The sequence below is a fragment of the Lactuca virosa genome, chromosome 5 (genome assembly GCF_052849685.1).
Source record: "Lactuca virosa cultivar CGN04683 chromosome 5, Lactuca_virosa_CGN04683_v6, whole genome shotgun sequence".
Taxonomy (NCBI): Eukaryota; Viridiplantae; Streptophyta; class Magnoliopsida; order Asterales; family Asteraceae; genus Lactuca; species Lactuca virosa.
Genome location: NC_136430.1, coordinates 129,975,635 through 129,996,949, shown reverse-complemented (window position 1 = coordinate 129,996,949; position 21,315 = coordinate 129,975,635). Strand labels below are relative to the sequence as shown.

The 21,315-nt window shown below is 42.8% G+C and overlaps 1 protein-coding gene across 4 annotated transcripts; it reads right to left on the bottom strand.

Moving 5' to 3' along the window:
- Positions 1-15,128: 15,128 nt before the first annotated feature.
- Positions 15,129-20,899, bottom strand: LOC145115084 (TMV resistance protein N-like). Of its 4 annotated transcripts, none has more exons than XR_013711415.1 (6): positions 20,078-20,899; positions 18,404-19,517; positions 18,014-18,322; positions 15,946-17,911; positions 15,634-15,814; positions 15,129-15,523 (listed from the first exon to the last, which is right to left on the bottom strand). XR_013711415.1 is itself a non-coding variant. In XM_079051249.1 (4 exons), the coding sequence occupies exons 1-4, from the start codon at positions 20,554-20,556 to the stop codon at positions 16,109-16,111; spliced, it is 3,705 nt and encodes a 1,234-aa protein (XP_078907375.1). In that variant the 5' UTR covers positions 20,557-20,899; the 3' UTR covers positions 15,889-16,108. The 4 variants fall into 4 exon arrangements, 1 of the variants encoding a protein (XP_078907375.1); XR_013711416.1 differs by having other exon boundaries at positions 15,129-15,505; XR_013711414.1 differs by having other exon boundaries at positions 15,129-15,814.
- Between the last annotated feature and the right edge of the window lie 416 nt (positions 20,900-21,315).

Here is a 21,315-nt window from a genome sequence, read left to right as displayed (position 1 = left end):
ATTTGGCATCATTACTTGTATAGGTTTTGTTGTATCATCTACACAGACCACAAGAGTTTGAGGTATTTGATGGATCAACCAAATCTGAACATGAGGAAGTGCAGGTGGCTCGATGTGGTAAAGGATTATGATTGTGAGAACCTTTATTACCCTAGGAAGGCCAACATGGTGGATGATGCTCTCATCCTTAAGGAAGCTAGTACTCCGATCAGGGATGTATTTCTAAGGATGATGGTGATTACCCTACTGTTGGAGCAGATTCGTGAGCTTCATGTCGAGGCGATGAAAAATGAGCACCGAAAGTGTGAGCATATAATGGGTAAGGTTTCCTCTTATGATTATGATAGATGGGGATTACTAAACCTTTATCAGAGAGTTTAGGTTCCATATTTCAGGGGTACGCGACATATTTTGATGGAGGAGGCGCATAAGTTGAAGTTTTCTATTCATCCAGGCGCGACAAAAATGTATAGAGACCTCCGACTTGATTATTGGTGGCCCAGCATGAAGCGTGATGTTGTAACACCCGTTTATTTATTAGTTAAATAAATTAATTAATGAACGAATGGTAGCCTAAAATAAATAATTATATATGCAGGGTGTTGGGTTCGAGGAGTTAATTGCCACATATTTTTGGAAGCCGGGGGCTAAAAGTGTGAGTTTGGGACTCATTTTATAAAGATTTATGAAGACAGGGGCTCCGTGGTAATTATCGGGAATTATTTTAAAAAGAAATGAGGTGGAGGGGCGGAATATGTAATAATTAAGACATTGGAGGACTGTTTGGTAAATTGTGTACTTAAATGGTAAGGGATTTACATGGGTGAGGTTAAAAAGGTAAAATATGGATCTATTTCGAAATTAATTAGAGCTGGAGGGACCATTTTGGTCATTATGGAAAACTCTTATAATGGGATCGGGTATATAAGGTTATGTAACCCTAACCCTAAGGACCAGGTGTGCAGCCGTCACTCCCTTACCCCCCTTATGCCTCCCACCGGCCGCCACCACTGAAGGATTATCGCAGCAGCCGCCATGTCTAGTCGCCGACGAAGACGAAGAAGGCACGACGAGATCGGGAAATGCGATTCGTGGGTGGTCGAACACTCTCTCTTCACGTCTCTTCTGCTGCTGCCCAAGCCTACGCTCGTCGTCGCCTTGTTGCTGTCGCGTCCGGCCGTTGCTCGTCGCCAAGAAGGTTGTGACTGCGTTTTCTTTGTCGGGTGTGGGCTGCCGATTCGCATCCGTTCATCGCAGTGCAGTGTGGGTTATTTCACGCATGGGTGTGTGTGTTGTGTTGCTGATTGGTTGGAGGCCAAAAAGGAATCACCGCCACCACCGTGAGGTGGTGGCTGTCCTCGTAAAATCACCCCTGCCGCCGCCAAACGCCACCAAGAGAGTGGAGGTGCTCCTGTTCCGGGCAAGACATATGCGTGGGTGTGTTTCCTTCTCGTGTTAAGCTCAAGAGTTGCGTGTTTTGGGTTGCTGAACAAGTGACGGTGTGTTTTTCTGGCCTGAAACCACCATGGCAGCCAACCATGGTGGCTGCCACCTTCTACCACCACCGGCCGCCATAGGGTGGCTGTGTGTGTGTTTATGTTGTTTAGTGTATGTGTTTATTTTGAGTTTCAGAATTGTAAAGTGTAAATTACAAAGTGAATAATGGAAAGAAATTCAAAACCAGCACCGTGAGGTGGTGGCTGCCGCCTCCTGCCGCCACCGGCCGCCGTGTCGGGTGGCGGTGTGTTTTGTTGGTGTTTTGACTTGTTTGGATGTTTGGACAAAGGGACTAACAAACCCTAATGGGCCCAATGAGGCTTAATGGGTCTAATAAACCCTAATGGGCTTAGTGAAGATTAATGGACCTAAAAGCCCAAACAGATGATTAATGAGTCTAGTGAACCTTAATTGATTTAAAAGACATATCAATTGGGCCTAATGAGCTAAGATGGGGTTGGAAACCCTAATTAGGGTTTAGAAAAACCCTAATATTGGATTCATGGGCTTGGATTTATTGGGACCCACTTTTGGGCCATTGGGATAATGGAAGTGTGTGATTAAGCCCAATCACACCATATGACTTATTTGGAGGAATGATGTACTTAATGGATTAAGTCCTTAATGGATTAAGTCCTTAATAGATTAAGTCCTTGATGGGTTAAGTGGGAAACACTTAACCCTAATCGTCATTTTATGTGAAACCCTAATTTCACAAGGGTGTATTGTTGGGCCTTCTATTGGGCCTTGATGATTGCGTTTTTAACGGGCCTGGGGTAAGGCCCATGTAAGGGGTTTGGGCCCAATTTGGAAAAGTAGGCCATAGATGGGCCATAGTTTGGGCCTTAATGATTATATGATGTTGGGCCTTAGAATGAGACCATGTATATGCCTAGGCCCAATTTGGAAAGTTGGGCCATGTATTGGGCTTCGATTCCTAATTGACTTTGGGCCTATGGATTGGGCCTTGGGCTTGAATAAGCCAAGCTAGGGGTAATGTGGTAATTACCCAAAGAACGTACTTATGATTATGTAGTGGAACCCAATTATTAATTGGGTGATGTTTGTTGTTGATAGTTCGAGAATCTGTCATCCAGCAGCTGGGGTTGAGCCTGCGGGACTTCAGCAGTGTGGGATTGTGTCTACGGGACTTCAGCAGTGTGAGGTGAGTTACCTTCCAGTAGCGATGGGTCTACGGCCACAATGCCGGCCCACCAGTAGGAGTTGTATGTTAGATGATTGTCTTTGTGATATTCATCTAGGTTTGCTACTACCTGATATGTTATATGCTGGCATGATATGTTATATGTGATAGTGGTAGTAGGGGGAATAGTCCCCAAGTTCGGTTGTTAGGACCGATGGGTAGGTCGGACACCCCAGATATGTCTGACAGTATGTTATGATATGTTTATATACTGGCATGATATGTTATATGTGATAGTAGTAGTAGGAGGTGAAATAGTCCTCGCATCTCGGTCGTAGGGACCGAAGGGTAGGTCGGGCACCCCAGATATGCCTGACAGTATGTTTATGCTATGATATTATGTGGTAGTAGTAGGAGGTGAAATAGTCCTCGCATCTCGGTCGTAGGGACCGAAGGGTAAGTCGGGCACCCCAGATATGTCTGGCAGTATGATTATGTTATGATATGTGTAATAGTAGTAGTATGGGGTGAGATAGTCCCCGGAGTTCGTTTGTTAGGACCGAAGGGTAGGTCAGCACCCCAGAATGGGTTGACACGGGTAGGTCGGCACCCCAGAATGGCTTGGCACGGGTAAGTCAGCACCCCAGGATGGATTGACACGGGTAGGTCGGGCACCCCAGAATTGCCTGACAGTATGTATGCTATGTGATTGTATGGTATGTGATATGATGGGGGAACTCACTAAGCTTCGTGCTTACGGTTTTTAGTTTTGGTTTCAGGTACTCGTTTTTAAAGGAAAAGAGTCGGCTTGATCGCAGCGCATCACACTATGTTTTCCGCACATGAGATTCTTGGGATTACACTCTGATATGGTTTTATGTTTTGATTACTGATATTTTGGTTTGACACGAGATGTTATTATGAATGTTTTATACTGATGGTTTTATGTAATAACTTATTTAAAAACGAAATTTTTGGCCTTGAAATTTGGGATGTTACAAGTTGGTATCAGAGCCTTGGTTTGAGGGATTCGTACATACTCTCGAGTGTGTCTGAACTCAAACTAAGGGCTTGGTATGAAAATTTTCAAAAGTAAAACCATTTTATAAAAAGGAGTTGAAAAGAATCTGAAAAGAGAAAAGAACTTTGAGAAGAACAAAGTGTGTGATGCGTGCAATCAGCCAAGCTCAAGTAAGTTTTCCCCAAGATACCCATACATGTTATGTTATGGTATGATATGATATGATTATGAGAATTGCATGCTAGATTAGGGCTAAGGATCTAGGAGGATGCCTTATATGCCTGTTGTATGTGCTTGTAGAATTGCATGCTAGTACTGACCAGTCAGTAATAGGATAGCCTGTTTAGGTTATGCCTGATTGTATGAGCCTTTGAAGTGCATGTGCAGATTCCTGATTAGAGGATAGAATGATTTGATTGGAATATGATGGTTTGATTTTCTATTGTCTGAATGCTGCTTGCTTTGTGCTATGTGGAACTCTTAGTAATGTGAGCTAGCTATATTCATGAGGTAGCTAGTTGACATTACTGGGAATCTTTCAGCAGCTGAGGACTGGGTGAGTTCGGGAACCTTGGAAAGCCTAGGATACGTTTCAGTGGGTTAGTAGTGAGGTTCAGTGAGACTTGGGTGTACCAGTTTGAGGAAGTGACTTGGAGGATTCAGGACGATTGCTGAGGAAAGTATGGATAGGTGTGGAAGGTAGTATTGGGCCCGTACTACTGAAAGCACAGGATCCATACTCGAATCAGTGAGAGTCTTGGAGAATATAAGAAGCTTCAGGGAAGAGTTTGTGACCCAGTTTGGGGATAGAGGATGTTCCAGTTGTTGCAGCTTAGCCATTGGCAAGCGCGCTAGTGAGCGTGACAGGGTGTCAGACCCTGAAGGATATGATTTCCAAGAGTTCCTGATGCGGGATCGATTTGGGAGCACCCTGGAAAGAGAGGTGCGTGCCTGGTGCGTACAGTAGAGGGTCTCGGGAAGAGACCCATGACTTCTGATCATCGGGTGAAAGGCCAGCAGGGCCCGAGTCAGTGCAGTGCGTACGAGAAAGTACACGAGGGAGTTTGTCACTCCAAGGGTTTAGGCTGCTACAGGGTAGCGAGGTTGGTCATGTCAGCAGAAGGGGATCAGTATTCCTCCAGATGTTGCGGGTATGTCATCTTCTATGCTATTAGGTGGATGTTTGGAATACGTACCGCTTGGGAATTGTGAGTGAGTTAGGATAAGTCAGACCTCGGGTCGGTTTTTCTGCTAGTGTTTGGGTTACCAAGGATCATATATGCCATCATGCATTCCGAAAGGTCCTTGATGAACCCACAGAGGGACGCATCTTGCGGAGTGGGTTCCACGCGTACCGTTATTATTCTGGATCTTTGTCGGGATCTGTGCAGAAGAATTAGTTAGAGGATACTCGGTCAGGAGTAGAGCTATAGTTCTCCAGTGAAGTCAGCGTTTAGGGGTTCTATCATTGTTCAGGTATGGTCGGTAATTGTCTATGGATGAACTTTGGAGTTCCAGGCATTATCGTTGCTAGTACAGAGCTGGTGACATGAAAAGGGTAGAGTCAGTCGCGGGTGTTAGATGCATAAGTGGTTGGTCATTGGATGTTCAAGAGAATTGAGTTTTCGCATGGGCTGTGTTCGGTTAGAGTTCAGTGGTACTGCAAGATTGGGAGTGGGGACGACGATTCGTCAGCTAGAGTGAAGATTAAGGTCTTCAATTGACAGCATGTTATATGGATTGAGGTGTCAGACTGGATCAGATTTCAAGAGTACTCATCGAGATTTCCGAGGATGGGAGATCTCAAGGTTTAATCGGCGATTAAGCACTAGCATTGGCAGGCACAGGTTGTCATCAGTGGGATATTATAAAGCAAGAAGGATTGGGAATCCTTCAATTCTCATGTAATGTGAAGACTTAGTCGACTCTAAGTGGGGGAGAGACTTTTTATAAAGTTCTCCAAATGTGAGTTCTGGTTGCGCGGGGTGCAATCTCTTGGGCACCTTGTCAACCAGAAGGGTATTCTATTTGATCCGGCCAAGATAGAGGCCGTGATGCAGTGGGAGATTCCAAGGTCTCCATCTGAGATTCGGAGTTTCCTGGGTCTAGCAGGTTATTACCGGAGATTTATACGGGACTTCTCCGAGATTGAGGTTCCTTTGACCCGACCGACCAAGAAGTCGGTGGCCTTTCGTTGGGGGCCGAGCAGCAGGCAGCCTTCGAGGTTCTCAGACAACGGTTGTACGAGGCACCGATTCTCACCCTGCCGGAGGGTGTAGATGATTTCATGGTTTACCGTGACGCTTTGATCACAGGAATGGGTGCGGTATTGATACAATGGGGTCACGTGATAGCAGGTTTCGGGAACCAGGTTAGAATTCCGGTTAGGACTCAAGTTCAGTTAAGGGTTAGGTCGAGTGCGTATTCGACCCGGTTTGGAAAGTGTGGTAAGACTACGGGAGTAGCCGTAGCATTCACTAGCAGTCAGATAGTATGGAAAGTGTTGTAAGACTACGAGAAGTAGCCGTAGCAGAGGGGTCATGTGATTGCTTATGCTTTGAGGCATCTGAAGCCTCATGAGGCGAACTATCCCATTCATGATTTGGAGTTGGGGGCGGTAGTTTTTTCCCTCAATATTTGGCATCATTACTTGTATAGGGTTTGTTGTATCATCTACACAGACCACAAGAGTTTGAGGTATTTGATGGATCAACCAAATCTGAACATGAGGAAGTGCAGGTGGCTCGATGTGGTAAAGGATTATGATTGTGAGAACCTTTATTACCTTGGGAAGGCCAACATGGTGGATGATGCTCTCATCCTTAAGGAAGCTAGTACTCCGATCAGGGATGTATTTCTAAGGATGATGGTGATTACCCTACTATTGGAGCAGATTCGTGAGCTTCATGTCGAGGCGATGAAAAATGAGCACCGAAAGTGTGAGCATATAATGGGTAAGGTTTCCTCTTATGATTATGATAGATGGGGATTACTAAACCGTTATCAGAGAGTTTAGGTTCCATATTTCAGGGGTACGCGACATATTTTGATGGAGGAGGAGCATAAGTTGAAGTTTTCTATTCATCCAGGCGCGACAAAAATGTATAGAGACCTCCGACTTGATTATTGGTGGCCCAGCATGAAGCGTGATGTTGTAACACCCGTTTATTTATTAGTTAAATAAATAAATTAATGAACAAATGGTAGCCTAAAATAAATAATTATATATGCAGGGTGTTGGTTTCGAGGAGTTAATTGCCACATATTTTTGGAAGCCGGGGGCTAAAAGTGTGAGTTTGGGACTCATTTTATAAACATTTATGAAGACAGGGGCTCCATGGTAATTATCGGGAATTATTTTAAAAAGAAATGAGGTGGAGGGGCGGAATATGTTATAATTAAGACATTGGGCGACTGTTTGGTAAATTATGTACTTAAATTGTAAGGGATTTACATGGGTGAGGTTAAAAAGGTAAAATATGGATCTATTTCGAAATTAATTAGAGCTGGAGGGACCATTGTGGTCATTATGGAAAACTCTTATAATGGGATCGGGTATATAAGGTTATGTAACCCTAACCCTAAGGACCAGGTGTGCAGCCATCACTCCCTTAATCCCCTTATGCCTCCCACCGGCCGCCACCACTGAAGGATTATCGGAGCAGCCGCCATGTATAGTCGCCGGCGAAGACGAAGAAGGCACGACGAGATCGGGAAATGTGGTTCATGGGTGGTCAAACACTCTCTCTTCACGTCTCTTCTGCTGCTGCCCAAGCCTACGCTCGTCGCCGCCTTGCTGCTGTCGCGTCCGGCCGTTGCTCGTCGCCAAGAAGGTTGCGACTGCGTTTTCTTTGTCGGGTGTGGGCTGCCGATTCGCATCCGTTCATGGCAGTGCAGTGCGGGTTATTTCACGCATGGGTGCGTGTGTTGTGTTGCTGATTGGTTGGAGGCCAAAAAGGAATCACCGCCACCACCGTGAGGTGGTGGCTGTCCTCGTAAAATCACCCCTGCCGCCGCCAAACGCCACCAAGAGAGTGGAGGTGCTCCTGTTCCGGGTAAGACATATGCGTGGGTGTGTTTCCTTCTCGTGTTAAGCTCAAGAGTTGCGTGTTTTGGGTTGCTGAACAAGTGAGGGTGTGTTTTTCTGGCCGGTAACCACCGTGGCAGCCAACCATGGTGGCTGCCACCTTCTACCACCACCAGCCGCCATAGGGTGGCTGTGTGTGTGTTTATGTTGTTTAGTGTATGTGTTTATTTTGAGTTTCAGAATTGTAAAGTGTAACAAAGTGAATAATGGAAAGAAATTCGAAACCACCACCGTGAGGTGGTGGCTGCCACCTCCTGCCGCCACCGGCCGCCGTGTCGGGTGGCGGTGTGTTTTGTTGGTGTTTTGACTTGTTTGGATGTTTGGACAAAGGGACTAACAAATCCTAATGGGCCCAATGAGGCTTAATGGGCCTAATAAACCCTAATGGGCTTAATGAAGATTAATGGACCTAAAAGCCCAAACAGATGATTAATGAGTCTAGTGAACCTTAATTGATTTAAAAGACATATCAATTGGGCCTAATGGGCTAAGATGGGGTTGGAAACCCTAATTAGGGTTTAGAAAAACCCTAATATTGGATTCATGGGCTTGGATTTATTGGGACCCACTTTTGGGCAATTGGGATAATGGAATTGTGTGATTAAGCCCAATCACACCATATGACTTATTTGGAGGAATGATGTACTTAATGGATTAAGTCCCAAATGGATTAAGTCCTTAATAGATTAATTCCTTGATGGGTTAAGTGGGAAACACTTAACCCTAATCGTCATTTTATGTGAAACCCTAATTTCACAAGGGTGTATTGTTGGGCCTTCTATTGGGCCTTGATGATTGCGTTATTAACGGGCTTGGGGTAAGGCCTATGTAAGGGGTTTGGGCCCAATTTGGAAAATTAGGCCATAGATGGGCCATAGTTTGGGCCTTAGTGATTATATGATGTTGGGCCTTAGAATGAGACCGTGTATAGGCCTAGGCCCAATTTGGAAAGTTGGGCCATGTTTTGGGCTTTGATTCCTAATTGACTTTGGGCCTATGGATTGGGCCTTGGGCTTGAATAAGCCAAGCTACGGGTAATGTGGTAATTACCCAAAGAACGTACTTATGATTATGTAGTGGAACCCAATTATTAATTGGGTGATGTTTGTTGTTGACAGTTCGAGAATCAGTCATCCAGCAGTTGGGGTTGAGCCTGCGGGACTTCAGCGATGTGGGATTGTGTCTACGGGACTTCAGCAGTGTGAGGTGAGTTACCTTCCAGTAGCGGTGGGTCTACGGCCACAATGCCGGCCCACCAGTAGGATTTGTATGTTAGATGATTGTCTTTGTGATATTCACCAGCATATAACTACCTGATATGTTATATGCTGGCATGATATGTTATATGTGATAGTGGTAGTAGGGGGAATAGTCCCTAAGTTCGGTTGTTAGGACCGATGGGTAGGTCGGACACCCCAGATATGTCTAACAGTATGTTATGATATGTTTATATACCGGCATGATATGTTATATGTGATAGTAGTAGTAGGAGGTGAAATAGTCCTCGCATCTCGGTCGTAGGGACCGAAGGGTAGGTCGGGCACCCCAAATATGTCTTACATTATTTTATGCTATGATATTATGTGGTAGTAGTAGGAGGTGAAATAGTCCTCGCATCTCGGTCATAGGGACCGAAGGGTAAGTCGGGCACCCCAGATATGCCTGACAGTATGATTATGTTATGATATGTGTGATAGTAGTAGTATGGGGTGAGATAGTCCCCGAAGTTCGGTTATTAGGACCGAAGGGTAGGTCAGCACCCCAGAATGGCTTGACACGGGTAGGTCAGCACCCCAGAATGGCTTGACACGGGTAAGTCAGCACCCCAGGATGGCTTGACACGGGTAGGTCGGGCACCCCAGAATTGCCTGGCAGTATGTATGCTATGTGATTGTATGGTATGCGATATGATGGGGGAACTCACTAAGCTTCGTGCTTACGGTTTTTAGTTTTGGTTTCAGGTACTCGTTTTTAAAGGAAAGGAGCCGGCTTGATCGCAACGCATCACACTATGTTTTCCGCAGATGAGATCCTTGGGATTACACTCTGATATGGTTTTATGTTTTGATTACTGACATTTTTGTTTGACACGAGATGTTATTATGAATGTTTTATACTGATGGTTTTATGTAATAACTTATTTAAAAACGAAATTTTTGGCCTTGAAATTTGGGATGTTACAGATGTTCTACCGCGGACCACGCTAGGGGTAGATTCGATTTAGGTTATCGTGGATCGATTGACCAAGAGTGCATATTTCATTCTTACTCAGGAGATCACTTCTGCAGAGAAGTTGGCAGATGTCTATATCTGAGAGGTTGTGGCACAACATGGGTTCCAGTCTTGGTGATTTCGGATGGGGATGTTAGGTTCACTTCCATGTTCAGAAAGAGATTCCATGAAGAGTTGGATACTCGTCTGCTTTTCAGCATGACCTTTCATCCGCAGACTGATAGGGAAAGTGAGCGAACTATTCAGACCTTGGAGGATGCTTCGGGCATGCATGCCAGATTTCGGCGGTAGCTGGGATACGTTGTAACATTCAAAAGTATTGGTATGTTTCCTTTTAACCATTTATGCAAAAACCGTTCATTTTGGTCCCTAGCTCAGTACGCAAGTCATACCCTATGGGTACGCTGAGTGTACTGGCTCTTCGATGGATCACGGATGCACCCATATATGTTGGGCATACGTGGGAGAACGTGGGGCATACTCTGGCCAGCTAGAAACACTAATCTTTAGGATTTTACCACTGTTTAAGCTCATTATGTCTCTTGATCCTTGCCTCTTGCTAGCCTCCTTATCTTCTAAACCCTAATCTCGATCTATAACCACCATTTTAGTGTTCTTGAGCTCTTGTGAAGGATATTAGTGTTTACTTGTGCATTTTGAAAAGGTAGAAGGTTATTGAAGATTCATTGCTTGGTATGAAGCTTATAGATCCAGAGTCATCTTCTTCTTAGCAAGTCATTTGAGGCAAAAATCTCTCATCTTGACGGTTCTTTATGCTAGATCCAATTTAGGGTGTTATTTATGCATTTTTGGGTCTTTTGAGCTATATTGATTTTATGGTCTACTTCAGATGCCATAGGGGTTAGATCTTAGCACATTTGTGGTCCCTTGTCCATAAAAATGCAACCTTTATGAAATATCTTGGTCCATGCATGAGTTAGGTTCTTTGTTATGGCTCTTTTTGACTTTTAGGCCTAATTAAGTCATGCATTGGAGTAAAGTTTCCAACTTTATGTGTTAAGAAACTTCCTAGAATCAGATCTAGAAATTTGGCATGTTGGCTTAACCGATTAAGTGCTTAATGAGTTGGTTTTGTAGTCTGCGGAGTACGTGGGGAGTAACAGCTCATAGGTTGCGTGTATTGACCCTAGTAGGGGTAGACTAAGTGTAAGTCTGAGTACGCCTAGCGTACTCAGCTGTTTGGCTTTTGGGTTGACTTTCACGAGTTTAGGCCATATTTTGGGATTTTAGGGTTTGGGCATTGTTGGGCCATTGAACTTTTGACTTTGGGCCGTGGATGGACTATGTGCTCTCTTGGAATTAGGTCCATGATGATTTTGGGCTCAAATAAGAAGTTGGGGCATAATGGGCCTTGGGATGTCATTTATGAATTTGGTCCTTTTGAGTAAATGGGTTGGGACGTGGATTAAGGCCAAGTAAGAAAAGGGTAAAATGGTCTTTTACCCTTAGTGTTAGACAAGTAATTTAGATTCTTGATGATGGGTTGAGATCCAATTATTAATTGAATATTATTTGATTATGTTAGCGCATGGATTTTCCGAACCAACAGACTGAGATTGTATCTGATATATTCAACAGCTTGAGGTGAGTTTCCTCACTGTGTTTGGTGGGTCGAAGGCACCAATGCCAGCCTATGATTTATTATGGTTTGGATGCTAGTTGTCTGGTCGACTCCGCATGTACGATATCTGATATGTAAACCGGACAGGGCCCAATGCCAGGTGGGGCCTGATGAGTAGATTGTATGTTATTTACCTGTATGTGTTTATATGTATACCGGGCAGGACATGATTCTAGGTGGGGCCTGATGACTATATTGTATGTTATTTGTCTTTGTGATTCTTGCATGTGTTTATGTGTTTGTATGTATACCGGGCGGGGCTAGAAGCTAGGCGGGGCCTGATGACTGATAGATCTGTTCCGAGCGGGGCTCGATGCCGGGCGGGGCCTATTATAAGTTTGATATGTATGGTATGTGGTGTTTTGGGGAACTCACTAAGCTTCGTCCTTACGGTTTTCATTTTATGTTTCAGGTACTTCTAGGTCAAAGGGGAAGAGCTCGGGATTACTGCATTGCACACACCACATTGTTTCACATCTTTATGACTCTAATGTATTTGGATAGTTATTGACATGTTACGATTTTTTATGGCATTATGAACAAGATATGATTGATGGTTTTATTATTTTTAAAAATCAAAAATTTTGGTCTGAATTTTTGGGACGTTAGAAGTTGGTACCAGAACCTTGGTTTGAGGGATTCAAGCGTACTCTTGGGTGTTTCTAAACTCAAACTGAGGATTTGGTTGATTTTATAAAAGGAATGTTTTATAAAAAAGAGTTTTCTGACAAGAGAAAGGGGTGTGGTGCATGAAATCGACCGAGGTCCAGTAATTTTTCCCAAAATACCCATACATGTTTTATGATATGCTTGATTTGTGAACTTGTGAATCGCATGCTAGATTAGGGAAAAGGATCTAGGGGAGATGCCTTTGTATTCCTGCTATATGAGCTTGTAGAATTGCATGCTCGTACTGATCTGTGATTGATAGGACAACCTGTTTAGGTTATGCTTGATTCCGATTACTCGATTCCTGAATGCTGCTTGCTTTGTGCTTTTTAGGAGTTTTCATTAACTTCAGCTAACTAGTAAGTGAATATGCTAAGTTACATATCATTGAGACTAAATAAGTTTATAAGGTTAGGTTTTAACTCTATTGCATAGCTCTTGTTTGAGTCCAACCATTATAGTGTGAGACCTTTCATTCGAAGAATCATCTAGTGTCGGTGATATGTAATTGTATTTGTGAGCTAGTTAGAGGGGGTTTAGAGGGAGTTCCTTCTGTAGCTGATAGTGGAGAGTGGTGTGGTGATTGCCCTAGGAAATGCCTAGGAAGAGATTTAGTGCTGGGAGCCTTGTCTTGTTGAGGGATGTATGTATGGATAAGGGAGTGACTTGGAGGATTCGGAGCGATCCTTGAGGAAAGTACGGATAGATGTGGAAGGTAGTATGGGCCCGTAATATTGGAACAGAGGATCCGTACTTGATTCAAGGAGAGCTATGATGATACCAGGAAGCTTATAGGGTATGAGAATCCTCGACATAAATTTATGCATATTCTGATGGTTTGTATGGTCTATTTTTAGTATGGTGACTCTTCGAGGAAGACCGGTTAGTGGTTATGGTGCTGGTGACGGTTCAGGCTCAGGATCTGGAGCCCGATAGTTGGATGATCGGACGCGGGAGCCTATTTCGTCTGAGATTACCCACATCATACTTGAGTAGACTCCTGTGATCTTTGGTACGGTCAAGGAGGGCATTCTGGATATTTTTGATGAGCGCTTGAGCGCTTTTCGATCAGAGATGGTGGCATTAATGGGAGCTCGCACTTTGACCTTCCGCGAGTTCCGAGCATGTGGGGTTCCAGATTACTTCGGGGAGAAGGACCCGATCGCGAGTAGACGATGGTTAGCGGATGTTACTAATGCCTTCCGCACTAGCAGTTGTCCCAAGGGGGCAAAGGTCAGACTTTCTTCCTATTTTATGAAAGACAAAGACCGAGACTGGTGGGAGGAAGTTGGACGCGCTATAGGAGACGCGACAGTTGATTCGATGACATGGGATGATTTTGTGACGAGATTCCGAACGAAGTTTGCACTGGTGATCTGTAGCAGTTGGCGAGAGAGTTTCAGTATCTTCGCCAGACTACTAAGATGGTGGCTGAGATCACCGATATGTTCCGCGAGAGGGCGTTGCTGGTTCTGCAGTATAGGGCGGATGAGGAGATGAAGTAGGCGAGATACCATGAGATGTTGAGGAGAGAGATCTGACAGTTTGTGAGCCGATCTAGTTACAAGACACTGGATGGGTGGGTGAGTAGGTAGGTAGGTAGGTAAGTAGGTAGGTAGGTTGGTAGGTAGGTAGGTAGGTAGGTAGATAGAGAGAGAGAGATAGAGAGAGAGAGAGATGGAGAGGAAGAGGAAGTCAGATCAGATTCAGGGTTCAGGTAGTTCGGGTAAGAGGCCCAAGGTATTTGACTCGAGATCGAGGGGCTAGCAGGACCGGGGCCGCTGTGGCAAGTGCGGCAAGACGCACGAAGGGGTGTGCGAGGTGGGTGGTTTTGGTTGCTTCAAGTGCGGCCGGAGGGGTCACATTATCAAGGATTGTACTGCTACCACCACCACCACCCAGACATATGACCTAATTTGCTTCCATTGGAATCAGAGGGGCCATAAGAAGGCCAATTGTCCAAGTTTGGAAGCAGCAGGACCAATGGTAGCACCCGACCCATCGACTCTACGGATTACTGATAGCGGCCAGGGCAAGGTGGATGCGCCTATTGTGAGGAGCAGGGCTTTCAGCTGACAGCCGAGGAGGCTCATGCAACACCTGATGTGGTGACGGGTATGTATCTTCTCTTTATCTCTTTATTTATGTTGATTTTTCTTCTTTTGTTTGTGGTTTTATTATAGGATCGTTCCCAGTAACGGTATCTTTGCCTTGGTATTGTTTGATTCGGGGGCTACCCGATCTTTCTTATGTCTTGCGCTCAGCTAGAGGTTTGTTGGAGCTCCGGGTGAGCTGGATTGTCCTTTAGAGGTTGAGATTGTGGATGATCGATTTGTCCGGGTATCGAGGGTTCATCGGAATTCTGTTCTAGAGATGTTTAGTGAGGAATTTCCAATTAATTTGGTTCCTATCCCTTTACGCGGGAACAAGGTTATCGTGGGGATGGACTGGTTAAGCCCCAATGGGGCAGTGATGGATTGTGAGCATCATTTGGTGCACATTCGGACCTCAAGTAGGGGAGAGTTAGTGATTCAGGGGGGGAGTGCTCGTCGTGGGCCGATTCTATGTTCAGCAGCTAGGGCCAGATGCTATCTTCATCAAGGTTGTTTCAAGTATGTCTCCTATAATATCGATACCCGAGATAAGGGTAAGATGACTGTGGATGATGTGCCGATTGTACATGTTGGGTGACAACAAAACAAGTTAAGCACTTCAGACAAATACCAAAACACAAACTTTGGTAAACTCACAAAACTTCTGAAAAATGTAAATCAAAAGAATACAATATTTAACGTTGTTCGGTCAAGGTGACCTACGTCCACGGGCGAACGAGAGAGAGAGAGAGTGAGAGAGAGAGAGAGAGAGGATTTTATTAACTTTCTAGAACAATTACAAACACTCAAAATTGTATCTCACTTTGAGCTTTCATAGAAATCTAGCAATTTACAATGATGAGGGTATGAGCCTATTTATACTTGAGGGATCAGACCTAAAACTCTAATGGGCCAAGCCTATTGGCCCATAGGCCCATGAATGGTGACAACCAAACATATTATGCCATGCAACATCTTCTAGAACATTCTTGCATCTTGAGCATCATAAAAGACTTCATAGCATACTTGGCTCATCAAGGACCAAGATGGTCCATCTTGCGCCATCATGGTGCAACAGGAATATGGATGGCGGAAGTGGCTTCAAGTGTGGCGCAAGTGGCTTCAAGTATGCATAGCACTTGTATTTTATTTTAATACAATTATAATTTTGGCAGAAAATTAATTATTGTCATATCAATTTCACAATTCTAACCAATGTAAGATGACCATAGAAAACAAAGAAAGTACCTGTTATAGTCTTCTATCTTTGTTAATTGGCTTTTTTCCGGGCCTTCAGAGCCTCTCAAAATCATCCCTGGAGCACCATACTTAGAGGAAACTCCTATATTGTGGGTGCCTGAGTTATTCACACATCGTCACATCCACATAGTTTATTGCATTTCCCCATCCTAAGCTTTGTATCTCGGATCTAAAACCAGATGACGTTAGTATTGGAGAAAGCATATTGAGACAAGGAGATAGAAAGAGAGATTCTTGTACAGAAAACAAAAAGCATTTTTATTAATCACCTAATCAATAAATTTTACATAAGATTATTACATGTATATATAGAGAGTATACGTCACATTCTTGAACCATCATAATGGTTGGCATATTCTTGAGCCATCATAATGGTTGTGTCACCATTGCAACCCTTAGAGCAATAACTACCAACTTGTAACTGCCCCATCTTTCTTTAAACGACATTTACTAAATACTAAGTTCAGCCTAATATTTCAACACAAGGAACCTCTCTTGACCCAATAATACGCCTCAAGAAGAAGATGTTCTCCGGAAGATGTCTTATGCACGTGCCTCTTAAATCTAACTCTTTTAAACATTCTAAACGCTCAAATTCCACAGGCAATTTCTCAAGTTGAGTACAAGAGTAGAGACTGAGATATTTTAGACATTTCATCTTACAGATGCTGTCCGGGATATCTCGTAATAACTTGCAATAGCTGAGGTCGAGATTCTCTAAACATTCTAGTCGGCCAAGATCCTCAGGTAGCTTCTCAAGCAACAGACAATAATTAAGTTTGAGAGATTCCAAATGTTTCAACATACAAATGCTATCAGGAAGATCTTTAATGTTTGCGTTTGTCAAAGTTAGCTTCTTCAAACATTCTAATCGGCCAAGATTCTCAGGTAACTTCTCAAGCACAGAACAATTGTTAAGTTTGAGAGATTCGAGATGTTTCAACATACAAATGCAATGAGGGAGATCTTTAATCATTGCAAATGTAACAGTTAGATTCTTTAAAGATTCAAATGGGCCAAGATCCTCGGATAACTTCTCAAGAAACGAACATACATTAACTTTGGGAGATTTTAGAGGAATCAAATCTAGCTTCTCTAGATATTCTAGCAGGTCAAGGTCCATGAAGAACTTTAGGCCCTTAAACTGAATTGTTTGTCGATTATTGTGTTGGAGTTTAAGCTTTCTTAAATGTTGTAACCCGCAAATACTTCTTGAAAACGTCTCAACATTTGTGCAAGCACATAAACCTACAGCGATAAGCTTCTCAAGGTTTCTAGTTAAGAAGGGTTTATCTTCTTTATAAAAACATGAAAATTGAAACTTTGGCAAATTACTTTCAGGGTGAAATGGGCATCCATCTAGGGACTCCGCAATGAGATGTAACTCAGCTAAAGGGCCAACCTTAAGTGATTCATCATCATGATCTTCACTATAGGAAGCATCGCCTTCATCACAAGAAGCATCATCCTCGCTGCAAGAAGCATCACCCTCCCCAAAAGAAGCATTCATCTTACTATAAGAAGCATCACCACCTATGTGAAACAGAAAAGATTTAAACCTCAAACAACCACTTAAGTCCAAGTAGACAACCTTTCTTAGACATTCATCGGCCATGTTAAGTTTTACCAAATTGTAACACTTTTTGAGATCTAATTTCTCGAGATTTGGAGTCAGCCCGATGTCAAGGTTCCTCAACTTTGAACGACTAATGTTGAGGAATGTGAGCTTTTGACATTCATGGGGCATGCAAAGTTCTTCTAGATCATAACAATTTTTAAGATCTAAATACTCAATATTCGGAGTCTGCCCAATGTCAAGGGTTCTTAACTTTGAATTATTGAGTATGAGGGATCTAAGATTTGGACATCTACAAGGCATTATAAGTTCTACCAAATCCGAACATCCTTCAAGGTCTATCAGCTCGAGATTGGGAGCCGACCCAAGGTCAAGGGTCCTCAACATTGACCTACTAAGGTCGACGGTTATTAGCTTAAAACATCCAACAGGCATGTGAAGTTCTACCAAATTACAACATCCCTTAAGATTCAACGTCTCGATATTTGGAGTAAGCCCAAGATCAAGGGTCCTCAACATTGAACTACTGAGGTCGATGGTTATTAGCTTAAAACATCCAACAAGCATGTGAAGTTCTACCAAATTACAACATCCCTTAAGATTCAACGTCTCAATATTTGGAGTAAGCCCAAGATCAAGGGTCTTCAACATGGAGTAACTGAGGTCAAGGAATCTCAGCTTGTTAAGAACCTAACATAAGCAAATAAATAATGTATAGTGGTGAATTACAAAGAAATGGATGTATAGCATTTGAATGAGTGACACAAAAGAATCAATCTACCATAATTCTACCTTTCTTTCTCTCCCTTCCCAAAGTTGTACAATTCTGCTATCGGCCATCTGAAGTGTAACAAGATTATCTGCCTGAAATGTTTTGGGTAAAGATCTAAAAGGGTAATGGTCCCAATGCAGATATCGTAAAGCATTTGGAAGTTCATAAAATTTCCAATTCCGACGAAAAACATCACTTTTACGTGCACCGATAAATCCCACAGACAAGTCGAGAAATCTAAGTTCCTTCATCTTTCTAAGACCCTTCATTACAATTTCAGGACTGAGCTTCCGAGTATAGAATTGCATACATCTTGTTGCTTTAGTACCCTGTAATCCAAAAGAAGTTACCATGAAACTTGTGTTGTAATAAATTAAAATGTTTAACGTAGAAATAAATTTGATCCTTACCAAGTCATTAGCCAATATATCATCATTTTCCTTGTTAATCCATAATCGACTATGTTTGTTAGGCTTATCCGGGTGCAAACGACGAACAATATTCCTGCCCATTTCCGCAATATGGTCATGCATGCCTAGACACTCACCATCATCAAGATTATCATGAATTGTTATGAGAGATTTTTGTTCAAGAACTCTTAAACCAACTCTAGCATGAAATCCACAACTTTCAAGAGCTTTGATTGCTAACACTTTTGACCAACCTTTCAGTATGCATGCAACGTCTAGGAATATTTCCTTGTAATCCTCCTCTAGACCTATATAACTTAATTCCAATTTTTCTAAAATTTCAGATACCGAAATTTTTTTTAGTCTTTCTAAGGCATCTTTCCATTCAAGCTCATTTTTACCACAGAGAAACGAACCCAAAACTCTGATTGTTAAAGGAAGACCAGCAGCATAATGTACAACTTGTCGTGATAGCTCTTCATACCCCAGATTGGGAATCTCTCTGCCAAATGCAAACCTACTAAAGAGGAAAATTGCTTCCTTATCCGATAACAACCTGACGTTACAAATCGACTTCACTCCATGTGCTACCAGCACTTGCTCATCCCTTGTTGTAATGATAATCCTGCTTCCTGGCTTAAACCAATTCCGCTCACATGCTAACGCCTCAAGTTGCTCTATATGATCCACATCATCTAGAACAAGAAGAACCTTTTTACCACCCATCCTCCTCTTCATCATGTTTTTCCCGTCATAAATACTACTTACAATGATGCCTTGATCATTTAAGACATCTGAAAGGATTTGGTTTTGCAATGACTTTAAACCGAACAAAGAAGCTTTTGAAACTTCTCTCACATTCTCAACGAAGCTTTTACCTTCGAACTGAAAGGATATTTGATCAAAAACAGCTCTGGCCAAAGTTGTCTTCCCACCACCTCCCATTCCTTTGATCCCGATCATGCGAACATCATCAAAACCAGTTCCTAAATATGATAAAACATCTTTGATCCGGGTTTCCATGCCGATTAGTTTTTCATCAATACTGAAATTGATTGCTCGTAACTCTAGTGAAAGTTCTTCAACAACTGTTTTGATGAATTTAGCTTCATGCCTGTGTTTTTAATAAGATTCAATTAACTTCCCAAAATTCCATAGAAAAAATTACTTTTAACACATACACACTCATAAGAAGTAATAACATAGGTATATAATCATATTTCATGTTTATTATTTCAACAACATTCCCGGTTTGATTCAGAGTTTCACAATACAACATGAGATGTCATGTCCGAACCTTACACATCCAGGGTAAACGTAGCCCAGAAAGAAATAATACAAAATAATATTGCAGACATTAATAAAAGAAAGAATTGTACTAATCGTCCATCTGACCATCTGAGTCGGATTATGACAAATCAGAAATAACTTTTGTTAAATTTATAAAATATTTAAATGGAAAACGTATGGGAATTATTTTATCCTGATTTTGGCCACAATTTTGCAAACACGATGTTGGGCACATAGTGGTATTGAGTCGGATTTTTCAGAAAGATACCATCCATGCTGGTTGGGTAATGTCTAATATTATATTCAATGTCAAGTCAAACAAAAGTTTGGCCAACACTAGAGGGAAAGAAGGGGTTTAATGCAAAACTATGATGAAGGAATTACCCATCAGACGTGTTCTTCAACTCCCACCCAGCCAGATCCGCAGCTTCTTTCAGAGCCTCCCTCCATTTCCCAGCAGCCTCCTTGTTTTCATGTTTAGCAAAGGCATTTTCAACTGCCCCACTTTGGTTGCGGACCTCAGAGGGCTCCACATCATAGAATACAGGATAGGCAGTATGCTCGTTGGTCTTGTGACATTCCATTATCTTCACAAGCTCATCCAAACACCAGGAAGAAGAGGCATAGTTTTTTGAGAAAACAATGATGTAGAGTTTTGAATCTTGGATGGATCCTATGAGTTCATCACTGATCTTTTTGCCCTTCTTAATTCTCTCATCATCTTTGTAAGTGTGAATGCCTTTCTGCTGTAGAGCATAATACAGATGATCAACGAAGTTGGTACGGGTGTCTTTACCTCTAAAACTCAAAAACACATCATATCTAAAACTCTTGTGAATGGACAGAGTGGAAGAAGATGCCATTGATGGTATTATGCTTAAAGGAGCCTAAAACTTCAAATCTATATTGGGAAATTTTTAGACAAAATATATGCCAGATAAACTCTGGATGAGAAGATGAGATGAACTAAATAACCCTCAAGCACAAACAGTTCTGTCACAATTAATGTGAAAAATCTCACCGCCAAAATCAGCCATACCGCAAGATAAAGTTTGGTAGGCAGATAAGATGGGACTGGTCGGTAATGTGAATGATTGCAAAAGTCACGGAGAAAAACTGTCGAACCACAAGATAAAGTTTGGTAAGTAGATGCATAATAGAACAAAATCATACGTTTGGCAAGGATGGCGACATTGACGTGGTGGAAGAAAACACCAAATGAATGGGAAATGTGGAGCTCAACTAGCTGGAACAGAAGAGGTATTTGATGCAAAGACGCTTCGCCCCTGGCCCCTCTCAATTTTAATCCAATTATCCCTCTTTCACACGCCTCCTCTCACTCCAGCGACAACTGTGATACATGATGTTAAAATGGAGGTTAGCATAGCCTGAGATGAGAACCACTGTGAGACGAGATTGGAGCCAAAATCCAACATACCTTCCTACACCACCTAACTCAAAAGCGGCAAACCGCATATAATATAAGAGCGATCGGTATGGGTCAAAACGAGAAACGACGAGGGTGACGTGGCCGTTCTCGACGCCGTCGTAACGGGGGGAACACCGCCCCCCATCTCGTTGCATCTCGTCGTCCGATTCTCGTTGCCATGGAAACGAAGTGT